Source organism: Rhipicephalus microplus, chromosome 1 (assembly GCF_043290135.1).
Source record: "Rhipicephalus microplus isolate Deutch F79 chromosome 1, USDA_Rmic, whole genome shotgun sequence".
In the NCBI taxonomy this organism is placed as follows: Eukaryota; Metazoa; Arthropoda; class Arachnida; order Ixodida; family Ixodidae; genus Rhipicephalus; species Rhipicephalus microplus.
In genome coordinates this window covers 103,117,218-103,131,774 of record NC_134700.1, presented here as the reverse complement: position 1 = coordinate 103,131,774, position 14,557 = coordinate 103,117,218, and the positions used below count along the sequence as shown (strand labels likewise).

At 43.6% G+C, this 14,557-nt stretch overlaps 1 protein-coding gene across 2 annotated transcripts in view; it reads left to right on the top strand.

Moving 5' to 3' along the window:
- The first annotated feature begins 235 nt into the window (after positions 1-235).
- Positions 236-14,557, top strand: part of LOC119178284 (uncharacterized) — a 36,564-nt gene continuing 22,242 nt past the window's right edge. For both annotated transcript variants that reach the window (XM_075886515.1, XM_037429478.2), the window contains exons 1-3: positions 236-417; positions 3,442-3,494; positions 9,730-9,825. In XM_075886515.1, coding sequence (XP_075742630.1) covers positions 309-417; positions 3,442-3,494; positions 9,730-9,825 — 258 coding nt within the window. In that variant the 5' untranslated portion in view covers positions 236-308. The remainder of the gene's footprint in view (positions 418-3,441; positions 3,495-9,729; positions 9,826-14,557) is intronic.

The following is a 14,557-nucleotide window of genomic DNA, read 5'->3' as shown; positions in this document are numbered from 1 at the left end:
TGTTTCACAAGCTTGTTCGGGATGTATACGATATGGAGAAGAAACACGACTAAGAGATGATGATGTCGGCTTGCGCAATCTTCTCGAAGAAAGAACGGGTGATTCCAACTCCTGTTCCAGAAGCTGCTCTCTTTGCGCATGCGCTTAACACGCGCCTCGCTCGCGACCGACGCGGCCACGCTGCGTCCGCATCGTCTCCTCGTCGCAACTTTTTTTTTCTTTATTTCTTTTCAAGAACGCCCCCGAGAAGCACGGTGCAAGGGCGTTAGGCCTACGGCGTCGGTGCTGCTGCTGCGTTCAGCGGCAACATGTGTCGGCAAGGTGGAACCATCTGCTTATGGAGCTTCTCGGTTCTCGCTGCAGTCGCCGTGCTCTTCGCTAGAGGACAGAAACCCATACCGCACGGATGTGATTTGGGTGCGTACTCTCGAAAAGAAGTATCGCAGTGATCTGATGTTCGCACCAGAGATGTACATTGAAAGATGAGGTGGAAGGCCGGTGTTTTAAGTATCGTTAACATCCTCGCAAAGCTGATGATAGAGCTTTCGGAAATTATCGAAACGCATCAGTCGATCCTTCTCCTCTAGTGGAAGTGGTGGCAGGCCAGTATGCCTTACAATGGTACTTTGCTCATGATTTCTCATGCTCACATTATTAATAAATCTGCACACATACGCGCACATGATGCGTTCGGTGCTTCTCTATTATATGCATCTTCTTTCGTATTTTCTCAGGTAATCTTAATGTGTTACAAACGTCTTAGTTTAATCCAAGGAGCACATTTTAGAAATTCATGTTCCTATCTCAGAGCCTCTGCTCAGCTCAAAAGTGTACTATGTCCTGAAATATAAATTGAAAATATAATAGGTTTATTGGCAGTTGTAACAGCATATTTCCAGGTATTTCTTTTTTCAAGTGAGCGCTTTTTTGTAGTTTTATTACATGCAGCAATTAGCACATTTTTAACCTCGTTGTTGGGGACTAAAAGTCACACTATTTTGCAAAATCATTGCAACATAAAGCACGAGGGTAGTGGAACACGAAAGCGCTAATTGTAGTGGAATTCGCAAAGTGGTTATTTTCCATACATTTAATTACAATATTTTTCCCAGCAATATAGAAAAGTATTGTGGTTCTCGCAGGGCCAGACATTTTATTTAACCCGTAATGTCTCGGGGAATGATGAGTAGGCAATCCTTAAAAAATGTCGAATTTTATTGGCTCCCTCTAACGTAAAAATGTTCCGTTCTGTATCTTTTCTGCTTTTTTTTTTGGTCAGCTTTGCTCCACATCAAAGAGCGCACGGCCTGGTCACTCTTATCATTTTGGCACAGCCAAATCACGTGACGTTTGCTACAAGTACTTTCTTGTTTGTGGGAAAAAATAGATTTGTTTTTGTTTTTTTTACACAACTTCACGTTTTCTCTCTTGGCTATAAGCTTACAATCCGCACACATGTTTGAATGGTGTCAGTTCAAGCTAACTACCAGAGTGACAGGAGAACACCGGAAAAAGAGAGCTCACATCTCCCCGTCGAATGGCTCCCTTTTTTGCGTGCAGTATCTTCCGGCTACTATGCCAATAGGTGATTTTGCTTCTAACAACATAGTTTTAGAATGCAGACTTCTTACTGTTTACATTCTTAGGGTTCAATGAGTGGCTGACGGCAGTCTTTGTGCAGAAAATCAGTGAAGGTCTTTTTGGACTTTTTGCGTGGCAGTGGCCTATTGATTAGGCTATAGCACCCCAGCTCAGTTTTTTTTTTTCTGTTCTCTTTCGCACGTCTATTTCAATCTTTGCTTTCTTTCCCATCTTTATTTCCCATTCTCCCTTCTTTTAGTGCGGGGTAGCAAACCGGATGCTCCAATTTCTAGTTAACCTCCCTGCCTTTCTCTCCTTTTATTCTCTCTCTCACTCTCTGACGGCAGTTGCAAAGTTGATAGCGACACGTTGCGACGTTTTGTACAACTACACCAACTACAATTCATTGGAAAATGTTTCAGTCGCGTCAGTGTTTCTGTCAAAGCAGAATGATGAAAGCGCTGCCAAACAGTGAATGCCAAATCGGTCATTTTCCACACGATCAGTTAAGTAGCACGTGTTATTCACGATAGCTTCGTGTGTCTCTGGTTAGCGTCGAGCGTTCCACATAGTTCTCGAGGGACCCGTGAAAAACGTAAGTGGTGAGAACTTGACTGCCATACTAGAAGATCTGTGTCCCTCCATCACAATACCCTTAACGTTGCAGTTGAGTTGTCCTCGCCATGCAGTTGGAGAAGGGGAGTTCTCAAACTTTCTTGTTAGATCACGTAACAAACAAGAGCACTGATCTTTGCCTGAGCAATGTCAGCCATTCGCGGAGTGTTTATAAACAAACCGGGAAAGAAAAGAACGGGACATCTTCGCACTGTACCTACGCTGCTTTAAATTCACTTTGATTGTGCGTGCGACAAGAATATTAAGCTTGACGGGATTTGCAGCGACCCGGCCTACGAATATTCTGAGGTCTTTGTTTAGAGAAATCGCAAATAAGAAGTTTCTTGTCGCCTTGTTTCCTGAGAAAATTTTGAAGCTTTTAAAAGAATTTGATGGGCAGCACTTGTGTTTTTTTTTTCATTCGTGTATTCGTCCTAACGCGGCCCCATTCAATTCATTATGAACCCTAAACAACTAGCCCACCTTTCCGTTATATTGATGTCTTTACTTTCATGAGGCAATATTACTGCTGAAAGTGATGAATAACAGCAACGATTTTTCTTTGTGTAAGATATTCCTCAGCCTCCAGAACAAACAAGTAAGCCTGCACCCTTTATGCGGGCAGAAATAGAAGAAGCCCGCGCATGCCTTACAATCCTCCTTTGTTGTTGAGCTTCGAGATTGGGGCTTCGGCAAAGTAAACATCATACGATGATTTCGTTGCTCGCAAATAATAAGGAACTATCAAGCTAAAATGAGAGACCGCAATTCGTTCGTGAAGTGTCTGTGTGAAAAGTACAATAACAGGAGTTTGTTTTCACGACGCAAATTCATGAACCACATATACCATTTCTAATGCTCTTTAGTAGGAAAAAAGAATCAGTGGCAATTTAGCACTCGTCCATCAAAAAACTATACATACCTTTTTTACTTAACTTCATTGAAAGAAGGGGATCACTTTAACGTGCATGTTCGTGGCATTCTAAGCGCAATATAATGGTATTTATTACAAACTAAGAACCTTAGACGAAACGGCAGAGTCAACGCTCCATGCTATAGTGAAGCAGCTAGAGGAAAATCTGCCATCGCCGTCCCTCCTAAATGTATTCAACCAAAGTTTTTCCTTTATGTTTGTGTGTGTGTATCTTCTCTTGTTTTTCGTGGGTACAACATCGCGCAATAAAAAAGCCCTCCTTTATTTGACCAACTTCCTCACTTGTTTTTTTATTTCTTGGCTCGCTGCAGAGAGAGAATCCAAGGGAGCTTCCAAATGTGCTCGAGAGAACTTCAAAGGAAAGGTAGAATTATTTTGTTCTGCTCTCTTTGCTTTTGTCGCTTTTTTACTTAAAGTTTCTTTAAACATTTGGAAAGACACTCTGCGGCATTCTGTACATCGACTGTATCCGGAAGTTCACCATGAATTGGGTGTAAAGGAGGACACCGAGAGGGACAACATTATCGCTGTCAACGCTGCATGACAGCGGCTATGGTTGGCAACGTTTGTTCGTCACTTACCACGCATTTGTTTGTTTGTTTGTTTGTGTGCTTGCTTTTGTGATTATCATTTCACATAAAATATTCATTGACCACTGCTGCCCATAGCTCTTTTGGCAGATATGTGGACTCTAACGCGATGTCGACATGAAAACAGAAGCGTCAGCAAACAACGAACATCACTAATTGCGTTTTTCATCGTCACCACTTGGGCGCATTTGTCGTATGAGAAGTCAACTTGTGTATTTCAGGTGATCTGCCATTTTCACGAACCTGACTCTGTTGCTACGCATTTTTTTTTTCACTTTGTGAGTTCGTCGCATGAACTCCTGGTCCAGCGTAACACAACATGGGCGGAATTTCCCTGGCGCCCGGTGCACTCAGTTCTGAGATTGCTGTAAGCGGGCCAATGAATTTCGATTATTATTGTTATCACAAATTCTGGATGTGTTGGTAAGTCTTAAAAATGGGTACGTGGTACATTTTCACGTCCTGCAACTCTTTCATGTAAAAGGACGGCCGCAAGATAACTATAAATGGTTATATATTCGATTCTTCAATTAGTTATCTCAGTGAGACTGGGGGGATAGCAAATAGTTTCTGCCGCAACCTGTAGGGTTTGTGTGCGAAGACTACACGAGCTGGAGTGTAAGCTATTAGCCGGATTTAGTCTTGGAGCGTGATAATGTGCGTGTCGTCGCAGTGACGCAAGAGGCCTGTGTGCTGTGCAATGTAAGTGCACGGTAAAGACCTCTAGGTGGTCGAAATTTCCGGAGCCCTCCACTTCGTGTGTCGCATCGTGGTTTCGGGACGTAAAACACCGGTAGTATTACATTGTCATGGCGGGCAGGAGGGAAGGGGGTTATTACTGATGTATGTGACATTGGTGTGGGGCGAGTCCCATTGTGCAGCCCCATGCTCACGCATATGAAGTGACTGCCGCAGAATTATTAAAGAAACCTGTATTGTCAAAAAAAAAAACAGCCTCTATAATTTACTCGAAGATTGAAGTGTTGCCTATTCAGTTCGAAAAGTAGAGTCAACTAATTAAGTAATTAAAACGCAATTAGAAAAAAATAATTTTAACCTAAATACGGGACACTGCGTATTTGCCACGATTGAATATTGCCGCTGAGAACGTCTACAGAGGCAGGAGTCACTGGCTGTGAAAACGCCGCCGAGGCAGTCAGCGGCTTTCTGTTGTAATTTACAATAAAATTATGCACTGAAGCAGTCTCTTCAGCCCACCGCTCTAATCTCATTGTAGTCTTCTCTATTTAGAGATGTTAGATTGCAAACGAATGGCACTTGCTGCGCTTGTGTAGTTATTTAGACTTCTTCAATGCAAATAAATTGATGCTTGCGATCGCAGTCACCGTGTATCGTAGAACAGGAGATAAAGAGAGAAAGGCAGAGGGAAGGCAAGAAGGTCAACCAAGTTCCGGTTAGCTGTCCTGCTCAGGTGAAGGGGGTAAGAGAAGGAACCGGCAGAATTGAACAACAAGTAGTTACTTATAGAACCAATATTTCCACCCCAAGCGTAATTATTCGCTGACATCATGGAATCTTGTAACATAGTACCATCTACGCCCGAAAAAAGTAAGCAGACTACGCTGTCGGAAAGCCAAAGATTTTTGCAACGTTTTAATTCTTCAAACCAGCTGAAGCTTTGCAAACAGAAATTAAACTACTTTACGTCATCATCCATTTAGAGACGCTCCGGTGGTCAACTTAATTGAAAAAGCGAACACATTCTTTTTCTCGCCTGTGATACGTTTTCTTTGTCTGTTTTTTTTTTAAAGAACTTGTGCAAATTTATGGTTCCCATAAATAACAGCGCCAATAACGAGGAACAAGAAAAGAAGGAGACAGACAGCGGCATTGACTTACAACAAGATTTATTTGCTGGAACTGCGCAATATATTCTTGAGCAGTATCTGACAAAAAAGAGAAAATACAAATCAAGGAAAACAGAATTGACCTAACAACCGAGTAATCATCGTGATAGCGCTTCATGAACGACACGTGTGCCAACGTTCTGAAGAAAATCTATTTCTTTTTGTGATAGAGCAATCGAAGGCCTGCTGACACATGCACTGCCCAGACTTTCTAATTCTGCAGGCTCATAAATTTCGCGTATCATCTGGTCCCGATGATGCCTAATGACGGTACAATGCTGAAAGTCGCGGACAAAACCACAGTCTCGGCAATGAATGCCGAGGTGGCCCGTTACTGTAGAAGAGACGTTGTGAGCGTTCTTTTTCAAGCACTCATTTAAACAGCCGCCGATGTACCACTTGCCACAAGACAGGGGTAAAGAGTACACCACCGCTTAGATGCATGAAACGTACTGCTTCCGATGCTTGATTTTGCATCCCCGCTGTCCCCTGGAACCAATATTCACGGCCTTGCACAACCTATCCAGCTTTGATTGATTTGTGGGGTTTAACGTCCCAAAACCACGATATGATTATCAGAGATGCCGTAGTGGAGGGCTCCGGAAATTTTGACCACCTCGGGTTCTTTAACGAGCACCCAAATCTGAGCACACGGGCCTACAATATTTCCGCCTCCATCGAAAATGCAGCCGCCGCAGCCGGGATTTAAACCCGCGCCGGGCGGGTCAGCAGCCGAGTACCTTAGCCACTAGACCACCGCGGCGGGGTACCTATTCAGCTTTTCTAGGGCAGAAAAACCCAGGTCTACGTCGCACCTGTTGGCCACTTTTTTGAGGTTGGGAGTGACGCCGTGGATATAGAGAATAACAACAAAGTTTTGTTTCTCCCGTCCTTTATCCTTTGTTTGGGTTCGAGCATTATTCTGTGGGCTCATTCTGATTTCTCGGAGTAAACGCTCAGCAACGGTGGTGAGAACGTACATCGGTAAACCAGCCTCAGTGAGGCGTTTAGTTTGCTGATTAAAACTGGACCGAATCGTCTGATGGCAGGACCTTCACAGAGCGTTTTTGAATCATCACATGATTCGGTCCAGCTTTAATAAGCAAACTAAACGCCTCACTGAGGCTAGTTTCCCGATGTACGTATATTACACACGCAACGTCCAGCGAGGGTACATGGCGAGCAGAGCAAGTTCCAGAGAATCTATGTGGTGTTTGCAATACCAATAAATTATGAACAGCGATAAGCACCAAGACCCCCCAACATAATGCAACATGCCCTTGCTCTGTTCTTTCTGATAATTGTTTGCCGCACTTTAATAAATACGTCAAGTGCAGAGCAGTCGTTCAAAATGAATGTAGGACATTGCCATAGTGATAACCACCCTGCTAGGTGTACACTCTAATGGTTAAGTCAGCGTTGTGCGCGTGCGGAAAGCATCAGAACCAACTTCCTCCTTCTGTGCTTCGAGTTCTTTCGCACCAAACTACCACAATACCCTAATCAACCTCCAGCTATCCGAATGGTTTGCTTAGCGCCAGTCTCAGTGCGGCCGAATAGACCGTAACACATAAGCGAAAGGTGTCTGCAGTTCGTCGCGTTTTCAAGTGTAACTAGTGGCCCCTTCGATCGAAGAAAGCTGAACCAACAGCGTTTGCTTAACGGCCAATCTACGCATATAGTCTAACGTATGGTCGATGAGGCTGAAAAATGTAGGTGTGCTACCGCATGCTCCCATATTTTTCTTTAGCTGTCTGGTAACGTTTACAGGTTGTCGCAAGTGCACTTTATTTTTTGTGAGTCTACGCGCACAGAGTACAATCTCGGCGTATAGGCATAGACACGGACACTATACAGGGCACTTCGTGTCGTGTTGCCGTGCGGCACAAAATGGCTTGCACTCGGATCACTAGAGCCGCCATAATCTAGTATGCCAGATTATTGGGAAGCTAGCTTTTTTTTGTTACATCTTCTACTTAGTCTGGCACAGAGGGCGATCACGTAAAACACTATTATAGCATCGATTGCGATTTGACTAATTGCCAGACTGCGCCACCCGTATCTCAATTTGGCCATTTCTTGAACTAGCGCAAGTGTGCTGTAGTGCCTCAATGACGCCATGCACACAGCGTGGCCAACCTTCAGTGGGGTTACGTAAGCAGCAGAAGGGCTTTACTAATTTTGTGGGACAGCGTTTTTTACAATCGATGAGCCGTAAGTAGGGCAGGCTTGTGCGCTCAACCAACTTGACTTCGTCATCGGAGTTATGAAGAACCAAAAGGACATGTCTTTTTCTACGAACCTTCGCTGAACGCGCTCATTCTTCCTTCTTCACCCAATGGTCATTAGCCGGAATGTCCAGCATTGACTAATTAAAGGTGAATGCAAATTGCCGAGGAGCAGTACGCATGTCAAGCGGCACGATTTATCTAACAGCTTTACCGCGCAGACTATGCACACACGCACGCAGAAGTAAAAGTTATATCACCACACAGCTAAAATGTTTTGCATGCAATTTCACCGCGCTCATGACGTTGCCAATCTCAGCGTGCAGCCAAAGTGACCACTGTCGAAAGTGAGGGGGGGTAGTCTGCCCTCCCCCAACTTTTCTCAGGAGTTGGGGGGGGGGGGGGGGCTCGCGCTCCCTTTCCTCCCTAGGCTGATGCCCCTATGGTAGGCGGGGGCTCCAGTAAACTTCAAAAGGCTGCGGAGAGTTTGGAAGGTATAGGTAATGAGGAGAAGAGAAAAAGCGAAGTCCCGTACACGTACAAACACATGCCAGTCTTCGGTGAGAACCAGATGGGTTGAGAGGATTGCGGGCGCTCAGCGTTATCCATAGCGTACTCGCACCATTCGCTTTCACTATTGCAGCTTATTCTAGGCGCAATTACTAGCGTTACAACTACATTTACAATGATAGGTAAGCATGATAACCCAATTTTTACCTCCCGAACGCATGATAAGATTGAGGGACATTGTAGTGGAGGGCTCAGGAAATTGCGACCAACCGGCGTTTTTTGAACGTGCACTAACATCGCACAGCGTATGGACCTATAACAAATCGCGTCCACCAAAATGCCTACCCTGCTGCCGGGAAGAAACCCGCGACCTCCTGGTATGCAGCCGAGGACCTTGACTACTGATCGACTGCAGTGAACGGTTGACAATCAAACTATAGTGAGCTATATTTCGAAGCATCGAAATGCCTTTGATCATGCACGATTCGCGTAGTTATGAGAAATGGCGGAATGTTGAACTCGTGCTGCAATACAGAGGTGTTTTCAGAGTCATGCTGGCGAACGTATTGCTTGCCGCTGAACGAAGGGGCAACACGTGTCGTGGCTGGATGTATGCTAAACAGTAACATAAATCCCCTAATGACATTTTTTTCCTATATTGATATTCTGCTACCCATTTGTAAATGTAATGACGAAATGGTACCTGAACAACAACATGAACAACAACAATAATAATATTGATAATAATAATAATATTAATAATAATAATAATATTAACAATAATAATAACCAAGGCTCTGTGTTTCACATCCAGAAGGTCGCAGGAGGTACCATAGTGGAAGGCTCCGGAAAGTTCACCAACCTGAAGTCTAACATGCACCCAAATCCAAGCATACCGGCCTCTACAATTGTCGCCTCCATCTAAACTGGGGCCACCACAGCCATCACTAAGTACCGCGACGTGCGGGTCAGCATACGAGCGTGCACCCAATTACTAGACGACGGTGACGGGTAAGGCATGCCGGGAATCGTGCAAAGGCTATCACGATATTGAGTCGAAACTGCCGTTCCCGTTTTGTCGTCCTTCACCGTAATACCACTCATAGACGAATCAGTTGTCATGAGCGTCATATAACCTGTTCGCTTTATGTCACTCTTTTAATGTATGACTGCAACGATGAAATTTCAGTCGGGGTGAACTGCAGAAAGACGTGTGTTTAATAAATTTGCACGCCGCCTAATGAACAGGTCAGAACTAATCTATGAATTAACATAACCACGTGTCTCTTAGTTTTTGTCTCAGCATTAGTTTATAAGATTATGATCAGTCAATCAATTAATCTATCGTATTCACACATCAGTGCTGGATAATCTTTTTAACATGTCGTCTTGCACACTTCCAGTTTGACCAGGTGATGGCCGAGAAGCTGATAATCGGTTGCATCACCGGAAACCTCACCATCGCCGAATTTCGAAACCGCTGCCGGGAGCCCCCATTGGTCTGCATTCTTTTAGTTTTCCATTTTCTTTCTTTCTTTCTCGCTCAACGCTTTTCATTATTGGGTTCTGCTTCAATTGCAAATATATATATATATATATATATATATATATATATATATATATATATATATATATATATATATATATATATATATATATATATATATATATATATATGTATATATATATATATATATATATATATATATATATAAGGGAAACAGGTGTATACCTAAGGGCTCGTTTTTCCGTGTTTTGACACAATAATAATGAGATCTAACAGGCAATAATGTCAAGGAATTTATAGGGAAGTTATTAGAGCAAATGTAATGTAAATAGGAAGAAAGAAAAGGGGGTGAAAAATTAACCAGCCGTGAGCAGGAATCGAACCTACGACCTTCGAATAACGCGTTCGATGCTCTGACCACTGAGCTATCACAGCTTTTTTTCTTTGTTAACTGAGCTATCACAGCGGCCTTCCCCCAACCCACTTTCTTGTGTTTATATGTGAAGTTAAACGTGGGAGTGTCAGTCAGCGCCATCTGTAGCCTAACGGCGAGTGTAGAACACTCGCCATGTTCTACCCTCGCCTAGAAGTGTGGCCGCTTGGGCTAGTTGGTATGGCATGACGATAGTTATAGCGCGAGAACAAAACAACGACACAGAGACAAGAAGTCTTTCGTGTCCTTCTTGTCTCTGTGTCGTTGTTTTGTTCTCGCGCTATAACTATCGTCTACACTCGCCGTTTGGCTACGAATGGCGCTGACTGACACTCCCGCGTTTAACTTCACATATAAACACAAGAAAGTGGGTTGGGGGAAGGCCACTGTAATACCTCAGTGGTCAGAGCATCGAGCGCGTTATTCGAAGGTCGTAGATTCGATTCCTGCTCACGGCTGGTTATTTTTTCACCCACTTTTCTTCTTTTCTTTCTTCTTATTTACATTACATTTGTTCTAATAACTTCCCCTATACATCCCTTGGAATTATTGTCTGTTAGATCTCATTAATTTATATATATATATATATATATATATATATATATATATGGCGTAGTATTCATTGTTACGCAGCACGATTAACAAGATAACAGGACCAGCGTTACGCGATGGAAACATGTGTTGCTAATATTTTCGGTAATTTCTATCATATCATTATTCCACTTATACTTGTAAATCGAAAAATACTTGCCTAATTATCAGAGCGTCAACGAGGCAGATGTTTACGACTTGAAATGACACCTGCCTTTGTTATACTTCCATCAATGTATTATTTGCGTGCTCAATTTTCTGACAATAAAGAAAAAAAGCCTGCAAAATATGAAAAAATGGCAGCGTATCCCCCGAGGGAATGATGTATAGTGGGGCGAAGCATCCGTCCGTCCATTTGTTCTTGCTTCCGTCCATCCATGCCTGCGTCTGTGTAGCCGCCCCTGCATTCATCCGCCCGTCTGTGCGTGCGTCTGTTCGTGCGTCCGCACGTTCATCTGTGCGTCCGTCCCTGCTTTCGTCCATGCATTCGCTCCTGCGTCCGTCCATGCGTCCATCCGTCCGTGCAGCCATCCGTGCGTCCGTCCATGCATCTGTCTGTGTGTCCGTTCGTCCACCTATTCAACACTTCAAGTACCACCATCTCGCAACTTTTCATCATATAGTCCTGATATAGAAGCACCGCCATCCAGTGGACCTTCCAAGGAATGAACGAAAGGAGGCACACGCACACGTTCTTGCGGCTTGCGCTTCGTGTCTACTTCCCACCTTTAACCACCTCGAGTTCATGGTATATACTAGTTCACTGTTTTCATGGCACTGCGGCCGAACGGTCGCTAAACCTTTCTAAAACCTAGGAGGTTACGCCCAGCGACTATAACGTAGCAACCATTTCTTTTCATCTGTGCGTTGTTGAACCATAAAAAATTCGCAGCGTGCGTGTTAACTAAAAGCCGAATTATCCGGTCTCTCATTCCCCCTTAGCAGCCATTGGCATGTACATTGAGCACTATCTTTTATTGTTCAACAACGCACAGAAGAAATCTCTCACCGGCACCACCTTGGAGGTCAAAATGTAATACTGGTTACACACTACTATTACGGCCAGCAGGGACGAACGAGTGCCAATATTAGAAGCTGCTCTCCCATAGTACAGTACGTAGTACTCTAAATCGTTAACAACTTTTTCTAAACAAAATAACACGTGACTGCGCTCGCACCTGTGAATGAAAGCAGCGCCCTCAAATAATCTTGCGGGAAGCAATCGAATTGCTTCTTTTCCATTGCCAGCACTCGCTCGCTGAAGTGACACCTAGCCAACGGAACGCCGTTTGAGGCACGCCGTGACAGTTTCGATCCTCCTATGAAAACAGCAATGTGACGGTCATACTGCAGATAAGCGCTTCGCGTGAAAACCGCAAACTAACAATGCGCCACGTGGCAGTAGAAAAACTTACAGGCCAGTGTATAAGAAGACGACCCGTTTCCGGCCCAGAACTGCGGTCGACAGTAGATGGCGCACCGCTAGGTGGCACGGACAGGCAGTTTGGCACGCGCACGTGGTCCGCAAACTTTTGCGGTCGGCTGTAGATCGCTATCACGTCATACGTCACGTTCAACTGTTCGCGGCCGAATCACTGTTCTGATTAGAGCGATTGGTGCTTAACTGTGTGAGGTCAAAGCGGCGCAGCACGTTTGTTCGGGCGGGAAGGGGCAGATAGTGCGATTCGTACATTTTTCTTTCTATATTTTCTTCGTCGCTGGTGGCTATCTCAAAGTGAACTCATATGGGGGCTCTTCTTTTCGATGTGCGTAGTGGTATGGTCACGTGTTATTTTTTGTGTTTACAGGAAGAAATAAACAGGAAAAATAAACAGCAAAAAATGAGCAACGCAAAGTGTACGTTGCTGAAAGCAGCTCAGACAGATGTCGTTTCAACATTCACACATCTACCTAATTAACATTTTGATAATTACGGGAGTATGTTTTCAGTGATAATTATGATTATGATGAAATAATTATTAATGGAGCTGCGATCCGTGGTTTGATAACAGAGCAGCTGCGGGTTTCGCAAGCATACAAAACGCGCGAAACAATTATATCTTGGTGGCGGGTCTAGTGAAAAGTCCGAACTCTGTCTTCCAGTGGCTTCGCATACCTTTAAACATTGGGGACTCCTTCAAACTCGCTGCCGTGAGGATGTCCCACAGTGCAAAGAACTACATCATCATGAAATTTGGAAGCAGGAGAAGGGGATGCAATTAAAAACAGGCATACGCAGTCTTTATTGTCTCATAGAATTAATACGTGCATATAATAAGTCTTTGCTCCGATACGTTATCTCCTATTGAAAATCTACTTCGTGTTTGTTTTTCCTCCAGGTGTCCATTGAAATACAGGCCTGACGGGGAACTTTAGATAACGCATTAATTGAAAGGCGGATATTGTTTTAGGCCGTCCGCACTGTCACTGACACTGATACATTTCCTTAGATGGAGAAGTGTTATAAAATATTCTAGAAGGCAGTTAACAAAACAAATACAAGAATACAACAATGAAATATGCGAATGAACGCACTGATAATATCTCTATATGTCTATGTAGCATCTTTCTTTCAATTTTAAACGTTATCGTCTCGCTGTACGCAAGCTAGCGCAATGGCAGCAGTGGCATTGACGCTCGCTAACGCTCATTATTCCTAGACGTCGCGCTGCTCCATGGGTGATTAAATCATGGTTGATCGCATTTTCTATTCTCCGGCAATTACCGAAGCTGACGTTTTGTAGCGCGATGGTCTCTGGAAACAAAAGCGAAAGCCCTGCCGAACGACGGCTCGATCTATTTTAGGCTCTAAAATTAAGGGAGACGACGGACTGGTCAATATTTTTCCCGTAAAATCAATTGACCTTGCCCGATCGGCGAGCTGCAACGTCTGCTTCTCTAAGGGCTTGTTTTGGTGTTGTTCTTTTTTTTTAGTTTAGCGGGAAAGTTTTTGTTGCAATTAGTAGAGAACTTTGTTTTTGAAGGTGGTCGAACACTTTCAATATAATCGCCTATTTTTTATCCTTTTTGGTTTGATGTTTAGGCCCGTGCTTTCGCTTAAAAAAACAGCACGAAAGAAATGATTAAAGTGCCGCCAAAGGGTCAATCTTAGACTTCTTGCTATAAAATATTGCTGGTTTTAATGCAGTATGGTATACAGTCGGTAATAATATTAGTAAGAAAGGAATAATATTTTTGACAAACTGCCTAGCTGCTTTCATCCCACGTGTTGGATCTTTGCGATTAAATGTCAGGTGGTGCTGAGAGCTTGAAACACAGTTCCTGCGACCTATTTTATGAGGAAACAAAGAAAATAACGAATGACTTTGAATAAATTGAGCTACATGAATTGAGTCGACGTTGCTGAATTAAGCAGGCTTATTGAGACCGTGTACGTATATCGTGTGCTGTGGTAATTGACACTCGCTGTCGCTCCAACTAAGCGTGTCCAGTATCAGTAGCAACCCCGAAAACCCTGGGTCAATAAAAAAAGAAACTGTAGCTGTCATTGCCAAAATAAATCTGGAAAGAGTACAATGATTTTGCATTAATCCCTCGTGATTATGTACGTACGTAACAAAGAAGAGAAAAAAAAGGCACTAGAGAACACATCTCACTTGATTAAAGCCTTTGATTATTTGACGTTCAGGCGATAAAAAAAACAGAGCAAATTCTAAGCCACCGTCTTCTCCACAGTGCG